The 27058-nt window shown below is 36.5% G+C and overlaps 1 protein-coding gene across 3 annotated transcripts in view; it reads right to left on the bottom strand.

Annotated features, from left to right (window-relative positions):
- The window catches only part of stpg2 (sperm-tail PG-rich repeat containing 2), a 78186-nt gene that overhangs the window by 19101 nt on the left and 32027 nt on the right, over window positions 1–27058 (bottom strand). For all 3 annotated transcript variants that reach the window (XM_069186890.1, XM_069186889.1, XM_006627311.3), the window contains 2 exons: window positions 8178–8346; window positions 3914–4029 (listed from right to left, as the gene is read on the bottom strand). In XM_069186890.1, coding sequence (XP_069042991.1) covers window positions 3914–4029; window positions 8178–8346 — 285 coding nt within the window. The remainder of the gene's footprint in view (window positions 1–3913; window positions 4030–8177; window positions 8347–27058) is intronic.

The following is a 27058-nucleotide window of genomic DNA, read 5'->3' as shown; positions in this document are numbered from 1 at the left end:
TCTTGACGCACAAGAAAACTGCAATGATGTACAGTACTGTACACATGCCTCCTTGGTTCCAACTTACTTAATGTGAGAAATAATAACAAATCAGACTCCTACGAAACATGAGAAAAAGGGAAAATACCACTACATAGGTTGTTGTTGTTGTTGTTGTTGTTGTTGTTGTTGTTGTTTTTGGGGGGGGGCTGGGCAATTAGATGACACTGTGTTTACAGCATTAAGAGGAAGAGAAAGATTTTCTTTGTTTTATATTGCCTTACACATGCAGTGCATACAGCCATGTGCGCTTTACCTTGTTGTTTTGGGATAATTAAATATAAATAGTATATGTTTCATATACTGTATACAGTACATACTAGTAAGGTAAATCTTACAGGAACAATGACAAAAGGACACCCTGGCAGCAACCTTGGCATTACCTAGGTAATGTTCAAGAGGAAATTACATATCCCATTTCCTGTGTGAGGACTCACTGTCTGAAAGCCATACAGTCTCTGCAACTAGTGCTTTCAGAGTCAAGAAGATTATGTTAGAAAAGTTTTGAACAGCACTATTTTTTCACTGAGCACTACTGCTCATTATAGTGTAAAAGAGGATGTGCACCATCGTTCTGCTTCAACAGTGCCCATCCAGAAATTCTGTGACACTAGACGGCTTTCCTGAGAACCTCTTCCACACCCTTATCAGTCTTTGATGTAGTAGCCCTTTACTGTAGTAGCTACAGGACACTGCAAAAATCCAAAAGAGCAACAATGGATTATCACACAGAGCACTTGTACTAAAAAAACTCCTAGAAAGCAAAATAAATATGTTTAACAAACAGAGATGTTTAAAGCAAGTGATCCTTTCAGATGCCAATTATATATTGTAATATATAACTATGTAAAGACTAAACTGCTACCATGCATTTTAGGTAAATGCACTCAAAAGGAAATGCCATGTTATCCCTGCCTAAGCATTTATACTATAGTCTTTGGTATTTCTATACAATTTGCTGGTGCTCCTTTAATGTGATGTCAGGTTGAGTAAAGTGAAACTCTTCCTATCATAATGTACAGCTCACATAGTTTATGCCTTATTGATTTGTAGAAACAGATCTGTAAAGAGAATTATCCCACCTTTGAGCTATAGGGGTGATGTCAGTCCTCATAAAGGCTTTTTATTCTTAGGCAGAGACACATTACAGGCAATAAACAACTAAGTAAGTGGAGTTCTTGGTTTCTTACAGGTTAACCCATTGGATTTCAAATTCTGCTTCACTCTCCCTTATGAGTTAAGCAATTTCCCAGCTACAGTGTTTGTCTTCATTGCACTGTTTCTTTTTACTCAGCCACTGACAATGCAGTATATATAACATAATGTCCAAATTTGTCCCTCTTTTTCTACACAGTTGAGAATGATAGTTCTTCTGACATGACATGACAGTGCATGGAAATCTCATTCTCAGCATGTGCAGGCAGGCGTGTCCATTACAAACCCTCAAAATGAGAGTTTATAATAAAATGTAATCTACAAGGTGAAAAGTCAAGTTTGAAATATCTAGTATTAGCTGAGTATTCTTATTGGTACTTTGATTTTAACTAATAGAACTCGATTTTAACTTGCAATATCGAGATAAACTAAAATGCTTTAAGAAAAGAAAAGTAGTGAAGTGGCTTAGTAATTCTTATTTTCATGATACAGTTTATCTGAATTATTTTCTGTTATGAGAAACAAGATGTTAAAATGATCTATAGCAGATATCAGGAGTTACATACAGTAAATACACCATACACGTAAAAACAGATAAAGACAAAGCATTTACTGGTCAAAAGACTGTTCAATCCTTTGAAGAATCCTGGGATTAATTTATTTTCTTTTTGTATTCTAGTAACAGTCTTAAAGTCTAGGTTAAATATTTAAAGGAGCTTAATAAGGGTTGTAAACACATTAAACCAGAAACCTTTAAATATATATATATTTTTATATAAATAACTTTAAACTTTGTTCCCCTGACACTAAGAATGTGTGAAAATCATTGAGCACTCAGATTTATTAGTGTATATAGTCAAAGATAAAAGATTTGGCATCCTTTATCTGAAACATTATTTACTGATTCATTTAAGTTTGCTAAAGTGCTTATTTTACAATGACATAATTCTGAGGGTTATTGAACACTGATTCATCCAAGTAATAAGCAGTAAAGATTATATGTGAATTAACTTTGTAACGAAAAATCCCATCTGTAAATTCTGTCCAAGTGTACTGTGAACAGGCTTGTTCTTAATACTCAATACTATATTTATCCTGACGCTTTCAAAACTGAGATTAGCAGTGAAAGGTTAACATAAACAATAAAATTATTTATTTTAACAGCCAGAAGAAATCATTGGATCAATTACCTGCAAACAAGCAAATGAGTTAGACCAACCAAATGGCCTCATCTTTTTTATGTCCTCATTTTTCACATACTTGAAAAGCACCCAAACTATAACGAGGAATTGAAATGACTTTTTTATTACAATTGTCTTTGCAAACATAATGCTGTTTTTTTTTGTTAGGATTATGTACTGTATGAAGTGTGCAGGTGCCACCATTATTAGTAATTAACAATAATTGTCTTAAATCTTGTGAACGATAATGTGAAATTTACTGCATGTGAAATCTATCAAACGATAGTACATTTCATGGATATGAGTCTAGGACTGGTGCCACAGATTATGGGATAATTCTGTGTGATGAGATGCATGTACTGTACATACAGATTAGGTTTGGTACTGGCATTATCAATGTTACACTGTGTACAATGTGTTAATGTATTTAGCTTTGACACTAGGAACTTGTGTGAGAACTAGTAAAAGCAGTTTCTGAGGAACTGAGATCAACCTGCTTCTGCTATTATCTGCTCCCTATTCTTGTTGAAAAAACTTACTTACCCCCTTCTATCCTCCATATTAATTATCCCTGTATTTCTTCAAAGTTTTCCTGTGGTTAAAGGAATTAGCCTTAATCCCAGCCTTCCACATGAAATACCACTGCAGGTAGCCCATCCTGCCAATTGTATTGCAATTTTAAATGAATAAATCTGTTATTTTGACTCCGACTGCTGACATCTTCATATTTTATCATAAGGGTCTTCAGAAAACCAGACAAGGAGAATCCTGAGGCCTTGAATATATGATATTGAATGGACATTTTAATGGGATGAATGATCGAGCATTTTCAGTATGACAATTTTTGTTCTTTAAAACTTTTAAGTCTATCTTCTGCATTGTTACTGGGTTATGCTAAATTGTACAGTAACTCTATATAGGCGGCCGTAACTATAGGGAAATTTAGAGAGCACAGTACAGGAGGGCAAGGAGCTTCTCAACACATACAGTACCTTATGTACTGTATGAGCTGCTGTGGTTCAATATCTCAGTTTGATGTCAAGACCATTTAGACATCTTAATATCTGTAATCAAGGCTATGCAGAAGACATTTGTTTTGGGTATGGTACAAATGGTACAGAGAAACACATAAAGTACAAGCTCATCTAAACGTGTGGATATTAGACAGGAAATGATCTTAAGGCAGCAGTGTGGTGTGTGGTGGCCAACATAAAGTAGGTATGGCTCCTGAAACACAGGTTCAGACAAAAGCCTGGAAACCAGATCACAGCTTCAGACGCCTACCTGTGCAAAGCACGTTCTCACTGAGTTCATGTGGGTTTCCTATGGTTCTTTCAACCTAGCAGAAATGTTTGTCTGCCATAGGATTGTATCTCAGGTCCTCATAAGGAAGTTAACTGGGCATTATACCACATTACTCCACTCTCTAATGATCTTCTGCCCTGTGCATGGAATCAGGTTTGGAAAGCATAAATAAATCCTGTTGTTATTCAAAACACGTATACCGTCTCTTTTTCTAGATTTGAAAAGAATGTTACCTCATAGGCTCCAGGCCCTGGAGTAGATCCTTTAGGTTCCTTGAAACGATCGTCTTTGGACCCTATTAAAGCCATCTTTGGACTTGACTTCATCAAAGGACTGTACTGGCCAGGACCTTATGAACAAGGTAAAAATCATATTAATTGAAGATTTAAAGAAAAGAGAAATAAAGGCACTTCCTGACTCTTTACAAATTTGTTCTTGGACACAGAGTGTAATGAGGCCATGAATCAATAACATGAGCTCCCATAATCTAGTCCCAGTTGGTGGAGTGTTAACTAAATGAATAACACAGTGCGCACATGTTAAATTCATAAAACCACTCAAATCACGTATTGATAAGGTAGAGGCTAGAGTCATAATTACTCAAAGACAAACAATGAAATTAAAACCATTTCAACAATATTTTTATTTGCTATGATTTCAAAAAGGCATTCAGAACTGGACTCGCTAAACAACACATCTTCTATAAACTTTAGAAAATTAGGTTCCATGGTAAAAATAAAAATGGTGAAAAGTCTTAAATAAGGTACTGAATATTAAAGACCATGTTCTGTAACTGCTGTTAAATGTGATATGTTAAAGCACTTGAGATAGTCAGTTCTTGTTGAACAAACCAGTAGCTAAGACTGAGATATATTAGACTAGATTAGTTTTACCTGGTTGAGTAGCTAATAAATAAATAATGAGACAGAACATGCAAAATGAAGAATTAATTTAATTATGCCATATCTCCGATGGGAATGTGACATTTACATTGTGAAAAAAGCCAATAGACTATCAGATCAAAAATAGCAGAAACTAATTAAGAAGAGCTGCCCAGGGGTGTGCATTCAACATTTCCACAAGCTCTTATTGAGCACTGTTTCTTGACCCTCTGGTACTTTAAAGGTGCTTACTTGTACAAAAATTAGATTGCTTTTTAAGTTCCATTGCATATTGTGAATTTTATACTTTACCTGGAGGACACAAATTTGCACAGTCTACATCACTTGCAAAAATGCTTTTAAAAAGCTGAATCGCTGAATGCATTCTAATCAATTATACAAAAAATGATAGCTGAAAACTGAGCAGGAAGAATATACTTAAAAATGCTAATGAAAAATGCTGAAATCCTTCTCAAAATTATGTTTGAGAACATGTTCTGCAAATAAAAAATCTATTTAAATGCAAATAAACTCATCATTAGAAGTTTGAACTGATGTTTTAAAGAAAGGGGAGGTATAAATTATCCAAAGAAGTCATTAATTTATCAATTTTGAAATATATAATTTTGTGCGCAGTCTTATTTGTGCTAATATTTGATTTAATCCAAAGAGAAATTGCCAAGCACCATATTGGATCACATCTTGTTATTTTGTAGGGTGCAGCAAGCATCAACAAAGGTATGACACTCGATGTTTTTAATTGGATGAAATTTAAAGTATGTAAGCGCTTCAGTGTCAAAACCAATACCCACTATCACTAAGAGTCAGCATGGAGAAGTATTGATGTCAGAGTGGAAGAATCTGTTTCTACTGTATATCTCTTCCTTTGTCTCTTCTACCAGTTCTGAACATGCTCTGTAACTCCACATTTTCTAATTTTCATACTACTCTGTAGTACCGTACTACAGCTCCTTATGAGAGTTGGTTGCAGTATAATCACAACCTGTTTTTCTCACAGATAGAGCATTATTATTATTTATTTGACCCTGGCTTTATCCAAGGTACATTACAGTTACAGTGACACAACTGAGTTATACATTATGTAATTGATTGTTTATAAACCTGCTGATTAGTCAGAGTATCCACGTATTGGCAGTTTTAGTCTTTTGCATGTGTTTTATTTATTCATTATAGGAGTTCACTGCAAGAACAGTAATTCTACATCTCATTGTTTCAAGAGTAAAAATAAAATTAAAAATAAAGAAAGAATAAAATGACCTACTCTCTGATATACTGTATGGATTCCAAACATGTAACACTTTATAGTCCCCTTATTGAAACTGGTTGAAAATGTTTGGAACTAAATGATACTGTATGTAGGAAGCTGATTCTCTCTCTTGATGGTATTTCTAAATGCATTGGCATCTCCTTCATAGTTCCTTCTTCAGCTATCTGTTAACGGAAACTGCATTGGAGCATCCTCATTACTGGCACAACATGAAAGCCATTTTGTGAAACATGAGGCTATTAATAGGATTAATAATGATTATCCTATTACACTGGTGTTTTGCCCTAAAGCAGTACTGTATAGGGTTTAATTTCCAAATTTTTCTTAGCTTTTTTGAAGACCCAGCTGACTCATGTTCTTGTAACATAATTTTAAAAAAAAGTCAAAATTCTGCCTCAAATGTAATCGGAAACTAATATACTTATATGCATACACTGGTTAAGAACCAATTTAAAAAAGAAAAGTCATTAATATTATTTTACTTAATGCATCTATTTTAAATTAGCATGAAATTAGCTCAATAATGATTCAACTGTATATCTGATTCTAACTTTTCTCATTGAGTCTTTGCTCAGTAAAGCATTTCAAAAGTGCATATTATCATTGAAAGTGAAATCTATGATAAAAAAATCAGGGGCCTGAAATAATACTGGAAGCTGCCCATATTAAATTTATGCGTCTTATCATTCAGATTCTTGTCATGAAGAGGAGCTTTGTCTTAGTAGTCAGTGATGAGTCAGTGAAGTCTAGGTCATGAGTGAAGCTATGGGCAAGTGGAAGTTATTATATGCAGGAAGCAAAAACATGAATATCAAATATCAGACAGTTGGCACTGAAATGGACAAAGCAATATATGAGAAAAGACCTAGAAGTATATGCAGATTCTTCATTTTCTTAAACTTTCTTCAACCAAGTGGTGAGGGGAAGCAATAAAAAGCTAAATAATTACTTTAAGAATATTGAGTTCAAATCAAGAAAAGTCATGCTAAACTTCTAAAGTACTGTACATTAGTCATACTTCAGTTGGAATATCATCCATGATAGTGAATGATATTTTTGCTCCAAGAACAGTATACAGTACAGTAGAGAAATAGCGTAATTACTGCTGGCCTGCAGGGAATGCCATTCTAACTCTAAGAAAGGTACCTTAAGGTTTTAAGTCTAGAACGGACATGATTATGTGGAGACTTAAGTATTCAAAATCCAGAAAGGCATTGACCAAGCCAACTCAGGGGATTCCTTCCAGACCAGGAATGACACAAGGATGCGGAGACATGTACAATTAGGTTTAGAGCCATTCTTGAAGGCAGGAGACACTTTCTTTCTTTCAGTCTGGAACCTACTCCCATTTCATGTGGGTCAAGCTGACTGAGTGGGCTCTTTTAAAAATCAAGAAATCGACAGATAGAACTCTTACAACTTTAAACTGCTAACGTCCATGTGAGCATGATGGGCCAAATTGCCTTCTGTCATTTGAAGTCTTTCTTGCATTCTTATCATCTGAAAATGATTTCTAATGAAGATGTATTCCTCCTACCAAAGAGAATTGGGCCATCATGTTCATTTTGGTTTCTAAGAGCTAATAGAACTGAGGATCTATAACAGCCATTTCCTAAAAGAAACAATGGTATAAGCTTCAACAACATTGCTAAGTAGCTTATTCCAGACTCCCACAAATATTCATGTAAGAGTGCCTCCTGTTCTGAATTTTAAATGTGCACTCTTGTAGTTGTAGCCTGTCATTAAAGGACATCCTGGTCAATAATCTCTGGACTATTTATATAACGTGATTACCAAAATTAAACACAGTTGATCTTATAAATTTTAATATTTTCACTAGTTTTACTGTAACATCCATTTATTTATATTCTACATTCTTCACTATATATCCTCTATTGTGTTTGCCCTTTTTATTGCTTCCTACATTGTCTAGAAGATGCCAATAGTGACAGGCAGACATGGAAATGGCTATGCAGCTTCATATGCTTTCAAATAAAAGGATTCTTTATGAAAACATTTTGCATTGATACAAAACCACACTGCCAGTTTCTCAAATCGCTTCTAGCGCTTTTCCAGATGACAGCTCATGAAAATATCTCAGCTTTTCACACAACAGCATTTCAACACAGCAGATTTTTTTAGAAATCATTTAAGGTGTTCAAAGTCAAAAGTTTTTAATCATTAACTTAATATAGTAGGATGCAACTAGGAAGGAGGAATTTGTATATGTCCAAAAATCTGAGAATTCAAAGGGTTTTGTGAATGAAACCAAAAACATAATAGTCCAATACAAATGTCTTAGACCACATACAAAATTAACTACAGTACCTGGTATATCTGGATCAAATCTGATAAAAGCAGGAAGCCTGGAAGCAGCACTAAGGAAGGAGCTCTGTCTCCTCTTCGCTCCTTCGGTGCGAGGTGGGACATAAACACTTTTACTGTGTGTTTTATCAAAAGATTTCCCAATGTCATAGGTGCCTGGGGGAGGTGTGTCCTGAAATACAAGCCATGGAAAATCTTGATAGTTCTCAAAGCAAATAAGCTTTAAAGAATAAAGGCAAAACAGAAAAATAAAGAATAATTAAATAAAGAAATTGGACAAAAACAAACAGTAATGAATTAGAAATGGTCTTTTTGGTGCTCAGTTAACATTGGTGAGATCACTTCTGCAGTATGCAGTATTATGAACATAAAATGTAAGTAAGATTCAGGAAATTAATTTCGATGACAAACACAAAGTAAAAACAAGAAAAAAAAGAAGAAAAACAAGAAAGCCCTTCTGGGGTTGTGAAAAAGACACACTTGGAGGATTATTGTTTCTTATTCTAAACTGGAGCATTGACATTTACACTTTTTTTTTATAAAATCTAGTTTTAAAACCCTATGGTGTCGATTGTGCTGCATGCAAGCTGTGATACAGTATATGAAGTCCAGCAGTCCCCTGTGACTTGTTCGACAGGGAGCAGAAGCTGTGGTACTGCCAAGGTATATTCCACAGAAACGACGACACACTTGTGATGCTCTTAATCTTTTATGAGAAAAGTGACTCTTGTTGATGTTTTGCCATGGTTTCGGCCCCATCAGACTAAGGTGTTTTTTCTGAAGACAAGATCAACACTAAGAGGATAAACTTGTTCTGCAGCCTAATGCACATTATGTGTAATCTGATAATTCAAGAAAATATTCTACAACAGTTCACTAGAACAAGAATACTGCTTGTCTTCAGAATCAAAGAACACACCACAAGCAGCTAGTATACCAGAGGTGCAAAGTGACTCCCAAATTCTTACTTTTGCTGGCTTTAAATGCAAATGGGTGAATGTACAGCACGTGGCACCTTCTTCACAAGTACATCTAACACAAAGTGACCACTTGTGAACTATTCATATTTTAAAGCACAATCACAGCAGTTTGTAAAGTATTTTATTTAATGACCTGCCATCACTAGCCATATTTATGACTGTTCTGGCATGAGCAAACAATAAGTTAGTGGTTGGGCATGATTTTGATTTGCTTGCATATGCATGTATGCTGCCTACAAAATACACCAAAGAACCAACTAGACAACAGCTCACAATTCTTCTTCGGCACTGAACTGTATGGAGCTAAGCTTTACTTATTTTCCTTTCCATTGTTAAACTGAGTAAATGGCCGGGTTGTAATTTAAGTGTAAATAATAAGTGTACTCACCACTTACTGAGCACCTGCAAAAGCAGTGGATTTAATGTTTATATTTCTACTGGGCTTAGAGCTTTTCAAACTGTTTTTTTTACATAGAGAGAAAGAACCACAAAATAAAAATAAAAGAATTGGCGATAGGACAGAAGATGCAATGTAAACAAAGTCATATTTCACCCGTCTGCTTCCTGCAAAGTGCATTTGGTCCTAAATGTATTTTGTGACATGAATAGAACTATGATGTGCCAGACAACCCCAATCTTGGAAAGGAAATGGTGCAGACACTACGCTCACAGCTGAGACTCACATCTGGCAGCAGCCTAGTTGACAGATTGAAGGAGTGCTTCACTGTCACACATTCCCCCATTACATCTGGATTATTAAATCTAATAAGAAGAACAATCATTGTCCATATTACATCAGGACCCTGACCTCTGATTGCATGAGGATGACAAGAATGATCTCTGGCAGTCTGTCACTCTACCCACTGTCAGACATGGATAACTAGACTCTGCTCCTCCCTTCTTCACCTGAGCCCAGCACTCATGTCATGATTCACTGTCAAACACATTAGGATTAAAATGCTACCCAAGCTATCTGTGATAGCCAGTTACATTTACTATATTGCAGTCAAATGCAAAACCAAGGCTGTTTGCAAGCCATCTAATTTTAAGTAAAGATAGACAAGGCTTGAGTTGCTTTCCATATGAGAGTATATCAACAGGATTATCTATTTTGTAATCACTAATATGATTAAAATTAAAGCAGAACGTGATAAAAAAACAAAAATACTGCATGTGTTTTACAGTTTTTTTTATCTTCCCAGGAATGTACTAAAAGGAACTGTGAGTAATGGTGATACTGTAAATATCATTTCACCAGTGGTCAGTCCGGTCTGTTCCCTTTGATAGACAGAACCTGTAAAGGTGTTTGAACGGGAGAGCAGGTAATTCTGTTATTAGCAACACTCCCTGAGATTCCCCATGCAGCTGTTGTTGTTAAGTGGGTTACTGCCAGCCACAGGATGTCAATAAATAACTTTTTACACTTGTATAGCACTTTTCTGGACACTCCACTCAAAGCACTTTACAGGTAATGGGAATGGGAACTCTCCTCCACCACCACCAATGTGTAGCCCCCACCTGGATGATTCAACGGCAACCAAAGTGTGCCAGTACTCCGCACATGAGCTATCATAGGGAGGAGAACAGAGTAATGAAGCTAATTCATAAAAAATATAATAAACCAACCAGCTGTGAGACCTGTGATGAAGAAACATCAGATTACAGTTTTCACATTTTAACCCAAGTTTCTTAGAACTACCTATATTGGGGGCCTTGCAGCATGAAAAATGACAGACGGCTCTGACTAGAGCACACTTTCCTCCAGGGATGACTAGTCATCATCCCTCCTACTGGAGGCTTGAGATGGTTTGATTAACAATCAGAAATTCCAAATAGGAGGTGTAAAAACATTTATTCCAAAGGTTTTCAAAAGGATTCTGAAAGTGCATAGAGCCATGGATGAAATTGACATGTATCATCCAAGGACTGCACCCACCACTGAACATTTGCCACATCCTGATGTGAAAAATGATGAAAGATTTCCAAAGCATGTAGGAAAAGGTTTATAAAAAATAAATCCATGATAGTAAAGTCAGAGAAACAAGTGATGACCAAATTTACTATCTATATGGCAATTAACCATATATTATTAATATATAACCACACCTATTAAGCTATTCTGGGATCTCAGGGCTGCATGGAAAAAATACTTTCTACTATTTGCCAGATGACCTGCTACTTGCTATTTCCACTACACCTATTTCCACTGCATGGCTAAAGATAGGAGCTGCAAAGCTGCTTATACAAAATGCAGAATACATCATGTAATGACTCAGTAAATAAAGTACCTCTTGTCATGCGGAGAAAGATTAAAAATTGCTTAACTCTTTAAAGCACAGAAGCATCCAGTTGTAATGGTTCTCAACACATAATATACCACTACATAGTGCTTGCCCTTATTCAATGCAGCTTATACAGAGAGCAGCTGTTGTTGCACTCTTATAAATGAAAGTTTTAACTGAAGTTCAGGAGGGATAACAACAGAAAAAAACTAATTTCACCCAGATGCTATAAACCACAGTCATCACCGACTTTCGCTACATATATGTCCCTTCCACACACTCTTTCTTACATTATTTTCACATTCATCCAACCTCTACCTCGTCTCCACCTTGGCAGCTGTCTCTTGGTTAACTCCTCTCTTTGAATGGAGGGATCAATTCTCCTCATCCTCTGGCCAAGAGGCTACCTCTTAACCAAGCAGCCAAAATGTATTACACTTAAATACTCAAAAATATTCACAAAGCATCTGATTCTTAGATGTACTGTAGTTATTCCTCATGAAATAAGGACCTAATTTTCAAAGCTAAATTAAAAAGACAGGATGCAATAAACAGGATTCACTAACTTGCTTCATGTGAGTTAGAGCTAAGGGTGTAACTGATTGACTCCTGGTAACAAGCCACTGGAGAGCTTGATTCCTAATGCACATACAGACCTTTTATGATGCAGGTTTAAAGAATTATAATGACTGGTATGGAAAAGTATGGTATAGTAAATCTAAAAAAAGCTTTCCAGTATAGTTGCTTCTCAAGAAAATCTTTTTCACACTGACAAACTGCTTTTGTAGGTTTTCAAGATACTCTGAAATCACCAAGATACCACCAAGCATCTGATTAGAGTGCTTTTAAAAAGCAGGTTATCCCATCTAAAAACTTGTCCTTTAAGAATGGAGTCTGGGTTCGACATACTAAGAATGGTATAATAGTGGTGATAGTGAGAAAAAGAAAAGAAGTTACATGCAGCATTTTCATGTATTAATTTCATACACTTCTTTGCCTTCCTCACCCACTTCAGCATCATTGTCATCAAGCCAGCAGCCATATCACCCTGCAACTCACAACTGGCAACCCACTGAAGCTAAGCAGGTGTGAGCCTGGTCAGTACCTGGATGGGAGACCTCCTGGGAAAAACTAAGGTTGCTGCTGGAGGTGTTAGTGGGGCCAGCGGGGGGCGCTCACCCTGTGGTCCATGTGGGTCCTAATGCCCCAGTATAGTGACGGGGACACTATACTGCAAACAGGCGCCGTCCTTCGGATGAGACATAAAACTGAGGTCCTGACTCTCTGTGGTCATTAAAAATCCCAGGGTGCTTCTCGAAAAGAGTAGGGGTGTAACCCCGGTGTCCTGGCCAAATTTCTAATTGGCCCTTACTAATCATGGCCTCCTAATAATCCCCCTCTATGAATTGGCTACATTACTCTGCTCTTCTCCCCACTGATAGCTGATGTGTGGTGAGCGTTCTGGCGCACTATGGCTGCCGTCGCTGCACATTGGTGGTGGTGGAGGGGAGTCCCCATTACCTGTAAAGCGCTTTGAGTGGAGTGTCCAGAAAAGCGTTATATAAGTGTAAGCAATTATTATTATTATTATTATCATGCATAACAAGACAGGACAGCTAAATACAATTTATCAGGTGATGGTGGAATATACTGTATTTTGTGGTCTTAAATGTTTAAATATTTCTGTCCTGTAATGCATTGCATTTAATTACTGAGATGTTACCCCTGACCCCAGACCAGGCATATAACCTTTAAGAGATACTATACTGTACATGAAAAAGAGATCTGTAATCTGTTAATCTGTAAAGACATCAAGCTTGGAGATGAGAAATGGAGGAGTTTTTAACCTCTGTCAAAGCTGTGTTAGTGTCTATATTAAATAATTCCAGGGAGATAATAGGATGTCTTAATATATCCATTCGTCAATTTGTCTGTACTATATATATATACTTTTCCTTTTTGATTGTGTGTGTGTTAAATATGCAGAAATTACCACACAAAAACACCTGCATTATAGTCTGTGTTCTCTCTTAAATTGTTCATTCAAACCTGCTAATTACCCAACACATCTGAGCTCTTAGCAATTTAAAAGCTGGAATGGCACCAATGTGATATTAAAGCTTCTGTAAATTAAATATTTAGACATGCAAACATTAGGTTTCATAAACAATTATTTTTTCTACATCTATAACAGAGTTGTTCAGATAGAATACAAAGACATGCTGTACAAATATGATTTGACAAAACAGAGTGCAATAAATCTGTAACTATTTTAGGATTAAGGCATTTTTTAAAAAGCTAATGATGTGAAAGACAGCAGCTGTGATCTCTCACCTCTTCAATAGCTCGTCACCTGTATGACAACATGATGAGTTAATTGCACTTAATCAATGTAAATGTGGCATACAGAACAAACCAGCAGGGAGTTTACATTGCTGCACAGTATCGACACTGTAGAATGTTTTAGTTTTTGCTAGTCCAACTCTTGCGTTGCTCTTCCAGTTTGTGCCTCATTTGTTGTTTTACTAATTATGCCTCATTAATTTACTTTATTTTACCTGCATGATTCTTCTCTGTACTTACTGTCCAGTACGTCAGATACATTTTCTATATTGTAAGCCAACTTTGATCAGGGCATATGCTGAGCAAATGAATAAATATATAAATAAAACTAAGAAGAACAAACATCACAGTTATGTCACTAAAAACCAATATCTCAACATCTCAGAAATATCTAATATCTCAGAAACTCAGCAGGTTTTAAAGGTGACTGAGTTCACTGTGTTGAAAGAGGTACCAATTTTGTGATGAGACAATCTACACAATTTGCAAAATTGGCACAATCTGGCCTCTCTAAAGTTCCCCTTAATTCATTTGATGAAGCTGTTTCACACATCTTCACCTGACTTGCTGTCTGTGTTGGTAGTGATGCTCCAGGCTGAAGCGGGTCCTTTCCTACAGTATGTGTACAGAACTTCAGATTCCTTTGGAAAGAGATGTGCTGTATAAACATAATTTATTCTTATTATGATTCACAGTCAAAAGTTAACTGTGACTTCAGACAATGTCAATACAAGTAATTGCTTGTATAATATCCAACTACACTATACTGTATTAATAGAAAAACATATGTTATGACTAATTTGTTTCACATTTCCATTAATTCAGATATACTGAATGTATAATTGTGTGGGTATCTACTAGAAAGATTGAATGTGTTCTAAAAATTGAAAAAGGTAAAATAGAGAAATAATTTCAAACTAATAAGCTGATTATAAAAATCAAAGGCTACTCAAAATTCCATCTGTCAGTGTCTCAGTTGACAAATCTCACATCCAAATCTTTGTCCTATTTGGTTGGGTCTGATGTTGCAATTAAATAAGACATGTTTAATTCTGAAACTTCACCTTAATATGTCAGAGGCTGCTACAGGCCAATATGCTTCAATCAGAATCACACAAACTGCTTTCCAATGTAATATCTCTGGTATTAGACAGACATTTTCTCCTTCTACAACATACATATTTCTGACAGATTCGGTAATTTGAAAAATGACAGAAGATTAAATGTTTTTTCTTCTCTGTTTAGCATCTATAGCAGCACTGTCAAACAGATGAAATGTGAGAAGTAATATGTAATTTATCTGTCTGGTATTAAAAAAGAGAGAAAATATAATTTAAAGAAAGGACTATAAACCTTTAGGTGTAGCCAGAGACGTCCTTCTCAATCTCTAGCAAGAACATTAAACTGGGAAACCATAGCTAGGAGCGTGGGTCCAGGAGGCTTCACTGCCCTTGAGAGAAGCTATTTGAAAATGATATCAGTTCAGCAGGCCTTCATATCTGAAGGATAAATAGCAAATGGCAAAATAACCCAGTAAGAGGTAAATGCTAAGTGAATAAATGTACTGAGCATCAACAGCCTTGTCAATTCCATCTGCAACAAACTCACACAATTCTCATGAAAAAGACATTTTTTACCATTTGCATTTCAAGAGATGCTGGATGAAATCTTGGATCAATTAACTATGACCATGTACCTGGTCACTGGTCTCAGAGCAGGATGCCATCATCTTCCGATCATCGTCAGGTCTTCAATAGGCAAGTAAGGCATCCAAAGGTGACTGTAAGGTTCTCATGTTGCAAGAAAGACATTACATGAGCAGCATGACATGTGTTGATGAAAATCAGGTGAGGTCCAGAACTTGATCAATGTAGCGCTGTGCAGTCAGGTTGCCATCAATCACTACATATGGACTTCTGTAGCGGCTAGAATCTCCTGGCCAGACCATTACTCTTGCCAAGCTGTCAGGAATCATGGTCACTCAGATTGTGGCCTATCATTGACAGACATATTTGAATATAGTGTTTCGCCAGGTTCAAAGGTGCTTGCTCTGAACACTCCAGAAGATGGCAGGTGTGTGATTTATTTGTGCACCACATCACTGTAGATGTGAATCGCATGAACTGATTATTGCTTCTGCTTCTGGAAACTCAGATCCAGCTGGATTATTACTGCTAAAATAAAGATCAGGGACCAGAGTCTGTTTTTTTATGCTTGGAAAATGAAATATTAACCTTAAAACCTAGAATTCCCTTTGGGAAATGTCTCTCCATTGCAAATGTCAATTTTATGCCAGATGACCTGTGCTCTTTGAGATCCAGTGCCAGAACTTTCTGTTGAGATTTCTTAAACAAGCTGCCCCTCAGGTCATTTTGTGACATTGACTGGAGGTAATGGGCATTCCCCCTTGTGTTTCGTCAGCTACTTTGAGTAAGGTGGTGATGACAGACCTTTGTGATGGAAAATAAATGTCGCATAGGGCCATAGTTATAAGGAGAAGTGTTGGTTTACAAGACTGAATTTTAAACTAATTAAGTAGTTTAATGAAAAGGAGAAATTTAGCACCATGTCCTAAAGCTAGCAAAATACTTGAATAGGTTACAACAGCATCACTTAAGCGTACTAGTTAACTGTAAATGGACTTGGGGGAAAGCGCTTTATATGTCCGTCCGATTGCAATTATTTTTAGGTTTAAACAAATAAAATCCAAATTGGGAATAGAGACCTAAATTACATTATAAACTGTTTTTAGAATGTAGATTTCTCCAGACATGTAAAGAAGTCCTGCAGAACTGTACAATGTCGGTTTGACATTGCATGAAGTTAGGCAAACCTTTGCATCACATCCTAACATCCACACTTCAAAAGCAAACACTTCAGGCCTCCAGTTTCTACTGGTGCTTCACGTTTGACTCACAGTAGCTATACTGCTGTAAGATGTGTTACATGGCTTTGAGAGGAGGACAATAATTAAAGCTGCGGTGTCTTGTGAAAGCCACAGCGGCATCCCTAGACTGGCAATTAAGCCCACCTTCCTGCTGAGGTACGGGAAGAACACATATATCACACACACTCCCTGTCAAAAAGCCTGTGTATCCCTGATCCTTTATGTAACATTGCACACTCATAAAGATTAGGACTATTTAAATTTTCAGGATCAATAACATAAATAATGGGGACGTTTACTGCCTATATTCCATTATGCTTTCTGCAGCCTCAGCACTCATTTTGTTCCATCATTGTTAGCCCTAGTTAATGAGTAAAAATGTCATGACTTAATGATGTTTTACAGGGATAATAAAAAAAGAAATGAGTATGTAAGCTTGCTTATATTTTAGGAAAATGCCAATATACTGTTTATGCAGCCAATTTATTTCTGTCTCCCTCTGTATCACTATATAGTGCATTTCAGGTTTAATCAATATACATTTTGCACTGTACACAAGTAATTTTGTCAGCACAAATGCACTGCAATAAAAGTGTTGTCTACTGATAAATATGAATTTTGGGGCATAAATATTAAGTAACATTAGAAATTATTTAAAAAAAAAAATACAGACTGTTCTTTCCAGGTAAAAAAAACAACATACTGTTAAAAAATGTGAACATGTAAAAGTCTAAGTCTAAGTGGAGGAGCAGCTACTGTTGGGATAACACAACACAAATTTCCTGAGTGTTGTCTTAATTGGACTGATTACTTGACTCAACCCTTCAGAGCAACCTGCGTGGCATGTTTGCATGTTTGTCTGCTATGGCTCTCTGTCCGATACTTCTTGTACAGCTGCTTTTTGCTTTCCGCAGCTGGTAGTGTTGTCTACGTCTCTGGGATGCTAGCTGGTCAGCTGGCTTGTTTAAATGGAATTTGGGTGTACAAAAAACCATTTAAAATAAGTGTCATCCAAAATTTGGAAGAACTAAATGATATAGATAATCAAATTCTATCAAGAGGCACCATCACAAAAGGAAAACATTCTTTGATTCACAGATTCTTAACATGCATCAGAGTTATATCTCCTGTAGGTAAGATTTCTATTCTTCTTTTTTGGATGAGTCATGGCTGATGTTAAACAATGTTTTATTTGTGACACAGAGAATCACACAGACTAGCATTGTTGTGGTCCTTTATTGCAAGAATACATTCTCTACAATGTATTCAAATAAAGCTTCAGTGTTATGGCAGTGAGAGCTACTGTATGAAAGCATACACAGCTTATATGCATAGGCCCCCATTAAACCCAATTGTCCTGCTTAACCAATGCTTCTCATTCTGCTTAAATTGAGATGGGAACATTTGTCTGAGAATGTTTGTATAAGACACAAAAAGCAAAATTTAAGGAAGTGGTTAGTAACCTAAATGGCTCTGTGTCAAAGGCATTTGAAAACATAGCAATAGTCACCATAGTCACAATAGACATAGTCACTGTCACTGAAAGTGGACAGCAAAGTTTAAATTACCTTACATTCCTTATCTTGAAGCGTAGTGTTTCTTAATTCCCAATGCTTATAGAAAATGCAACAATCTGAAGAAGAAGGCATTCAACCCATCCAGTTCTTTGGGTTGCTAGAGTTGTTTTAGTTAGTAAATTAAGTCAATACTCATACAGCATTCCAGAAGAGGCAAACTCAACAGACCAGGGAAGCAGTGGCTGATACACACCACTGAGCCGTAACTCTTCACCAGAAAGACCGGCTCAATAAAAATGTTATTAAGGGAGCAGTGAGAACAGACGTTTGTCAATAATGATGTGTGATATACAGTTTGACTCTTTTGTTCTAGTGTTATTTGTTCCATTGACTTTAAAGGTTAAAAAAGCCCTTGAGTTACCTGAAAGACAACATTGAAAATGATTTCCTATCCAACACCTATTACAGTGTGAAAATGTGTTAAACCACCTCAAGACCTGTCATTATTTATAAAAAGAAAAACAATAAATAATCATATTTCATTTGTTATGGGAAAAAAAAACAATTTATTTTAAAAATTATTTTAATAACTGTAAGTCACAGTGTTTATAAAGCTAAAATTTTATTGGCAATTCGAGCTTCTATCATTGAACTTCTTCCATATTTTATAATGATTTGATATTTTTTAACTTGCACATCCAAACAGTATATTGTTTTGAGTACTCATCACAAAGCCCTACAAATCCCATATTTATTGGAGGTGTTTGAGGAAAGGACTTTGTGTTGGAGTCTGCCTGCTGAGTGCATGTTTTCCTTCTTTAACAAATACAGTACTTTCTATGTATCTCAGCAAATGTGTTTGAAGTTGCCATACTCATGTGAAACTGTCCAGTCAGCTTCCCAGTCAGCTGGGATCCGGTGTTATATGACTCCACCTGGTTCGTGGAGGTGACCACCACTTCCAGATATGACATTACAGCCACGGACTGTTTCTGTTTCCTCAAAACCAAGTGTTTTGTATTCTCCTTTTGCAATTAGGGCAGGGTATTGCTGTGGACTCTTTTTCCCAGGGTACTCTTCCAAACATTCCATCCTTGAGTGACTTGTTCATTTTGTAAGTCATATTGTTTGTCATTTTCATGCATTTTTAGATGTCTACTGCTGTACAGTATGTTCCTGTAAGAGTTTTCTGTATTCCTTTTCTTACTTTTTGGCAAAGTGTTACTTTATTTATTCAGTTTGCCCTACAAAGCTTTTAAACTCTTAAGGTCTTTAGACACTGGCAGGCAAAACAAAGTTAAGGATAACACAAACTGTTTTTCACTGAAAACTTGTATTATTTAGTCATGTGAAACTATGACAATAACCCCGAATTACTTTTTGGGGATATAGCTGATGACAGCTATAAGAGAACTGCAATGAAAGAGACAGCTTTCATTTAATTAATTGTTTAAGAGCACCTTTCAATACATTATTATTGGATTTTGAATTCAATTACTTTTTAATTTTTCCTAGCCACAAGACATACTTCAGTGTAACACTGTACTAAGTATGATTTTAATTCTATAGATAATTCTGTCTTTGAGTATTCATCTAAGATGCTAATACCCAGGCTCCTTAAGCTTGGTATGATCTTCTTTTTGTATGTAACCTTGACCTTCAGCCTCCTTGTGTGTCATCTGTACAGCTCAGGAGGCTACAAAGGTTCCTATGAATGGTATTATTGTTGTAGGTGTCCCAGTACTCTCTCTTGGAAGGAAAGAAAAACTGGAATTCTTATCAACATGGAGGTTATTAATAAAATACAGTCACAGTGTCTCAACAGGCAAAAACAATATGTTCAAACTACTTGTTTCGTGGGCTCCGCTGACATGCCTAATATGATTGATGTTGCCTCCAAGCTGCTGAGAAGTAGATGGTTCCCTTTGGTGACAGCTAGCATCCTGTAAATCACATTAAGAATTTGGTGGAGCACATTTATCAGTGCAGATCTCCATTAATTTAAGAATCTGTTGTTCATTAATGGATGACAAGGAGCACTTCAGTAGCCAAGGGAAACTCACTCCCACAAAGCCTCGCTATGAGACGAAAACATGACACAGCTGTCAGCAAGCCGAATACAACTGGAGGAGGGCGTGCAGGTGGAAGGGAGAGCTGGCGTGAACCTTTCAGCAATGCAGAATAAACAACTACAGACAAATTAATAAAATCTGCACAGAAGTGTGGTCATCTAGAAACAATACATCTTTCATTACTACTAAGAGTTGAATGTGCGTACCACTAACATTTCATTATTCCTGAAGATCAAAAACTCAGTCCATAAAATTGAGAATATACTGTATGAGAGAACTGAAAGCCGTAGCTATAGAAATATAAATCCATTTCCTCATTGTTGAAACAAAATGCCTCTATTAATTAGACACTATAAGCAATGGATAAATTAATAAATTAATGGATAAAATCCATGCAAATCAAAAAAGCACAAGTAAATCAACACTACTCTCAAAATTGCAGTTATACATGTTTAACATATTTAACACAACTGAATATAATTTCAGGGAAAACAAGAAATTATATAAAAAAACAACTCTGTACAGCTCTACATCTCTCCATGAAATGACCTGTTGATTTAAACATCTCTAAAGGGTCTTCCTCAGGCACATGTGCCTTCACGGTATGCTGCCGTTCAAGTCATTATCAGCTACACAAGGAGCCCAGCACACAATCTCTGCACAGACACAGGCAGCCTAAAGCAGCTAGTCACATAGCACAATTATCTGTTATTACAGACTTCAAAGTTCCCAGACACTACCAGTAATACAGAAAATCTTTATTTTGAAAGGCCAAAAATTGTAAATATGAGGCTATTCCACACTTTTTTTTAATATTTCTCACCATGGGACATGAAGAAAAGGAGTCAAATGCAATGCTAACTTGCACTACATCATGCTGGTTTTCATTAAGTCTGTTGAAGGGATGCTCAGTGTGGAATTATTAAACGGCTTTCATACACTGATTACTAAAGGGACATCTCTGTAGGGATAATTTGGGAAGGGGGTGGAGGATGAGATTTGCTATAGGAGAAGCACAAATATCTCAATGAAAATGCTGTCTGATCACATTATATTTTATAAAGGAAAATGTATTGAAAATGTGCTCATAGTGGGATCTTAAGCTATGATGCTCTTTATAACTATTTACTGTAATCTTAAAGAGGCATTTTACCATAGAAATGACTTGGATTAATTGTTTTGTAATACAACTTATCATTCCACATCTAGATGACTCAGTGTTTATTTGCTCTGTGTAGCACAGTGTCTTACAGTACTGTTTCTTCAGTAATTCTTTCCTGCTCTATGCTTCCACATACCATATTTCCAAGTAATGAAGACATACTCCTATAAAGTAATTTAGATATATCCTGATAAAGAAAAGGGGAAGAAAGTCTTCTAGTTTAAGAGACAAATACATCCTGGAGCCACACAGAGTTCCCAACAGCATTGAAATACAGCATTGTTTCATAATGCTACATGCTTGAAGTATACTAATACATTTCAGGTACAGTATGTACATCAAATTGAAAAAGTCTTCCCTCATTCTTTTTTGAAAATCAAGTTACAACTTTGGACATTTCTCTCCCTGGTAAATGAGACAGTGAAGATTTGTAGCAAAAATATAATGTCCTCTGTTTTTACCATTCTACTATGCCTTTTATATAAATAGGCAAACAACTGTGTACCTCATTGTGCTTATCAATTAGTTGATTCCAGTGTATGACATGTAGGTATCTGACTTCACTCTCATATCAACTTCATTTGTGGTCTTCAGTTTTCAAAGCTTTTGCACTTTATATACAAAATTGATGTTGCCTTTCTTTGAATTGGATGCTTGGTAATATTTAAAAGTAAAAAGTGCAAGAACTTTTCTTTGACGTCTGCATGCTCTTGTGCAGTGGCAGACAGGGAAGAAGCTCATTTGTGCCAGAGCCTGAGGCTCAGAATCTGATGTGAATGATTCAGGTCAAGTCATTACCCTGGGATAGTTTAAAAAGTACTTTTCTCAACCCTTCTGCATGCCATAAATAATGATTATCTGCAAAACATATTATACTTCCCCAAAGATTAAACTATATTTTCTGAACTATTTGTTTACAATTAACTGAGGCCATATTACAGCTGCTACATGTAGGCTCTGACAGAAGAAAATGTACATTTCATTACAGATTGCAATGCTAAAAGGCAAAATCAGAGAGTAAGCATGTGGTACAGTGGATTCTGGACACACCAGTGATATTTAAAGAAAGTGCACACCTTCAAGCTTGTTCAGTGTGGAAACAATTGAGCATAATCAACCAAATGATCAATGAAAAAATGCAACATCACCTTCAGTCTTCTTTGTTTTGTTTTTTTGGCCTCATCATAGCACTGTGTGTTAACTATCTTGGCAAGCACTGGAAATTCCTCTTAATTGTTGGAAAAGTTTGTTTCTTGCTAGTTAGTATGATCTAAGAATTAGAACTATAATTGGAATTAAAATTCATTTCTTCTGTTTCCTGTGTAGTATTTGCTTCTCAGACACCACATAAGAATGTCAGAGACCTGGCCAGTCGACAAGTATGATCCACAGCTGCTGTAGCCTCAGAGTGAAAGCAGGGATACACCTCAATGCTCTCTGTCTCTAGGAGAGGCAATATGCTGCTCAGACACTGACTGATTTAATTCGAATTTTTCTGCTGAGTGTGGCTTTTGTCCTGTGAGTGAATCCCTTTCAGTAAGAGTGTGGTTCTGCCCTGGCACAGGGGTCTTCACCACTGGCCCTGCAGCATCCTCCTGCCTTGCTGTTTTCCTGCCAAACTGATCTCTCAATTACTCAGACCCACTGAACCTTTAAATTGAATTATTCACTTTACTTGACCTTCCTTAACTCTTTGCAGTTTAAAAAGTTTAGAAAAGATCTATAATGCTGTACAAAGTACCAGATTAAATAAAAACTTTGGGTCCATTGCAAATTATTGTACAAACCAGATTTTGGATACCTGGAGTTGATTTTTGGTTCTACCTAATGGTATCCTATACCATGTAAATATTCTCTGTAATTGGTGTCTAGAGTAAAGGCTGCAATTTTGATTACAGTCTGTGCCAAAGCTCTGTGATTCATAATTAATCTTTTTGATCAATTTTGTTTCAGTGCAATCTTTCTGAAATTTAAGCCACTGGGTGACATACAAAACTAAAAAAGCTTATAAGAGGGGCATTCAGTATAGCATAAGTATGGCCTGTGTCTGTGTTTCAACAATTAGATATCTATTAAGTATCAGCTTCACAGATTCACACAGATATGGGTTAGCTGTGCTTTTTTTAAACAAAGTAAGAGACCATTGAACTGGGGTCTATATGCTAAATGCCTTGCTTACTTCATCTTCTGTACAGCACAATGCATGCAATCTGTGATTTGCTCCTTCAGATTTCTCTTTTATCCAGGTGGTCTGTCCTTTCCTAACCACCAACCTAATTCAGCTTCTCATCCAGGCACTAGTCATCTCATGTCTGGACTTATGCATCTCGTTTCTTATAGGACTCCCCACAACCTATCTAGAATTCAACCTCCTAGAATCCACAACTAATTCTCAGCTAATTCAAAATAGCTACCAAATTATAAGGCAATGTTTTTACAGCAATTTATAAGCCGAAATATAAGACCTGCCTTCTAATTGAGCTTCTCTCAATATTCAGTGTGTTAGTCACTGATATACACTAAGTATTTCCTATTAACAAGCAAACTTACTATCATTTAACTTAACACAATGATGACGGAAGAAAACATGAATGAAATTGGACACAATTGACCAAGACATTTTCCACCTTTTAACTTTGGAAATGTTTTGGTTGAAATACTTTCCTGACTATCAAGAACCTGGCGAGCAAGGTGTGCACATCCTCGTCCCATTTTTCTCCACCCGTGTGAAGGTGGATTTTCTGCACTTTCAATGAACACAAATAAGCAACAGACTTGATGTTAAAAGTGACTTACTTGTGCTCGTTCATCCACAGAGCCAAATATTTCCAAACGTCTGCCAAATATGCAGCATCAGAACTCACACTGATAATGCCTGATGCAAGCTCTTAAATTAGACTGAGGTTAAAATGTGTATTTGGTTATTTTACCTTCAAGCTGTTTCACTATTTTTGAGTAAAAAATGTTTTTCATTAATATCAGAGTAAGTTCACAAATAGCAATTGAAAGTATTATTTTAAAAAATATTTGCCCATACACCAAGGGTGGGGGGGGGGTTGTGGTTTTGAGTTATCTGAAAGAGGGGTATAATGTGTCAAAGGTTGAGAACCACTACTCCAAAAACGTTTTCTTTCACCAATATAATACAGGTATGAAGTTTTAAATCAATCTCTCTGTAATGTTCTGTGACACTAATTCAGTACCTGCCATCAGTCTTACTATTTTTATCAATCAGCTGATCTCATCACTATCTTTTCTTAACTCTTACACATTCTCTCAAAGGCATGAGTGCAGGCGGGCACAACAAAAAGAAAAAAGTTGCTGCCTCGTTGTCTCAGGAGTCTGTTCTGCCAATCAGTCTTACAAGTGCACAGACCTGCCGCTAGACTGATGGAGCCTCCAGTCAAAACTGACCTTATCGTGTTCTCAGGACACACAGACACAGCTAGGTATGCCAGATTGTTACTCTCCGTTTGAGAGTGCACTGTGGATCACCAAACTAAGTCAATAACCAGGAAAGCCTCACACCCTCTCTCTATTTCACTTCCTTGATAAATATTGGACAATCATAAGCAGATAGATACAGGACAATTTGTCCTGTATGTCACATCTTTTGATATTCCTTGAACTCCTAAGGGGCTAGCTGCCTACTGTATGTGTGTGGACTCCTCTCACTCTTCCAACAGCAAGTAATGTTTCTTAATTGTTAAATACAAGACTATGTAATTTCCCCTATTTTAACAGACAGCAGGAATTGCTAATATGGTTTAAAAATGAAATGCAAAGCTTCCAGAAAATATTCCAGAAAAAACACTGTATTTTAATGCTAGTTAAAGGCAATTAATATGAAAAGCAACTTGCTGAGAAAAAAATTAATTACTTGTCTACTTTTATGGTAGTCTGAGATTTATCAATATGGGAACATAAGTTCTAGAAAATAAATTGTCTGTGTTAACAGCAAGACACATTCAGCCTAAAGCAGCTGGAAACCAAAGGCATATGCTGCTAGCTCTGCAGCACTATTTATAGCACTCTATTAAAACCATTTTATTACACAAAGAAATGAAAATGAAATAGCTCACGAATCAGTGGAAACTGCCTCTATACATTGACAGTGAAGACTCTTGCACAGGGAGGGTTTAGTGATGTGGGTCTATTACAATCATTTTTTTTTGCTAACACCCAACCGAACGTCTCTGCTTAATCTTCTACAGTCTTCACTTATGAGCAGTTCACACCTTGAATTGATTTTCCACAATGTGAATTGCCACTAATACATTTCAAGAAGGTCATCATATTCAAAAATAAGCATAAGCAAATATAAAAACGTTCTTTAGGTGAGAAGGGATTGTTGGGTGTAGAAATGGCTGGTTTGATTCCCACTCCCTGTGGTGTTCACTGAGACTCTCTTAATAATCACAACACAGCAGGCTGTGTTGTTGATGTTCTATCCTGGCCAACTGAATTTGATCTTTGGAGACATGTGCCCACGGTCTTTTCAAGGCTCACAGAGTCTGTGGATAAACCTTGTTTCTACAATGAAATCATTTCTTTTAGCTTAATTTTAATCAAGGAAATAAAAAAAACATTGTACATTGCAAATATTGTTGCATTTATATAGGGATATGAAAAGTACTGTATATGCTATTTTACGAGGGAAAAAAACAGAGAGCTACTGAGTTACTTAACACAACTGAAAGACTGAACTACAGTATATTACTCCTAAAGCCTACTGAATCCTCTACAAGCCAGAGACTTTCCAATATGTCGTATTAATGTCTCTTTTGTCCTCTTGACTTTATTACTAGACCACATGCCAGAAAGAATAGCTCCTATCATACTATCAGTTTACAGTTCATGAAGGCCCACTAAAGGAGACGTTTCCATCCCCTGTGAGCATGGATCGATATGGCAAAGGAGCCTTTCTATTATTAAACCACAGTGTTTTGGCAGAGGGGCGCCGGCTCCTGCCTCGCTGCGACATGACGGGCCAAACGCACAGCAGGCCATCTCCTCACCTGGGTAGAAGCAGCAGCAGGCACTCGTGGGACATTCCCAATGCCTGATGTCAAGCAGAACAAAGGCGAAAGACGAAAGACTAGCTGGGAAATGAATGTGCTGCTCCGTGAAGCCAGTTTCAAGAAAGCAGCACAAATGTTTTTAAAGATTTTTTTGTACGTACTCGCAAGGCCATTGAACCCTGAAGGAATGTGATGCACTGTAAGACTTTGCTTTAGAAAGTTATCAATTCGGTTACCCATGCTTTACAGCACTTAGACATCAGGCTAATTAAAGTAGAGTAATTCCACTGTAAAATATCTACATATTAGCAGTTTATGCAAGTATATACAGTAATAATTGTAATGTTCAAAATGTGCATTCATACATTTTGGTTATAGGGCTGAAGTATAACAATTTACACTATGCTGTATGTAGGCAGATTTCATTATGTATATCTCACCTAAGCTTTTAATATTGAGATTTTGTCTATTTTTATGTACACTTCAAAGATAGCACAATACATATCCCTGTTGGTTTCTTGTGTGTATCTAAGTTTATCACCAGTCTAACACTGTGACAACCAGAGCTGTGGGAAGAAAGAAAGTAAATTAACTGAAAGTAAAGTACTGTACCAGCTGTA

This window comes from Lepisosteus oculatus, chromosome 3 (genome assembly GCF_040954835.1).
Source record: "Lepisosteus oculatus isolate fLepOcu1 chromosome 3, fLepOcu1.hap2, whole genome shotgun sequence".
NCBI lineage: Eukaryota > Metazoa > Chordata > Actinopteri > Semionotiformes > Lepisosteidae > Lepisosteus > Lepisosteus oculatus.
This window is presented reverse-complemented; position numbering and strand designations above follow the sequence as displayed.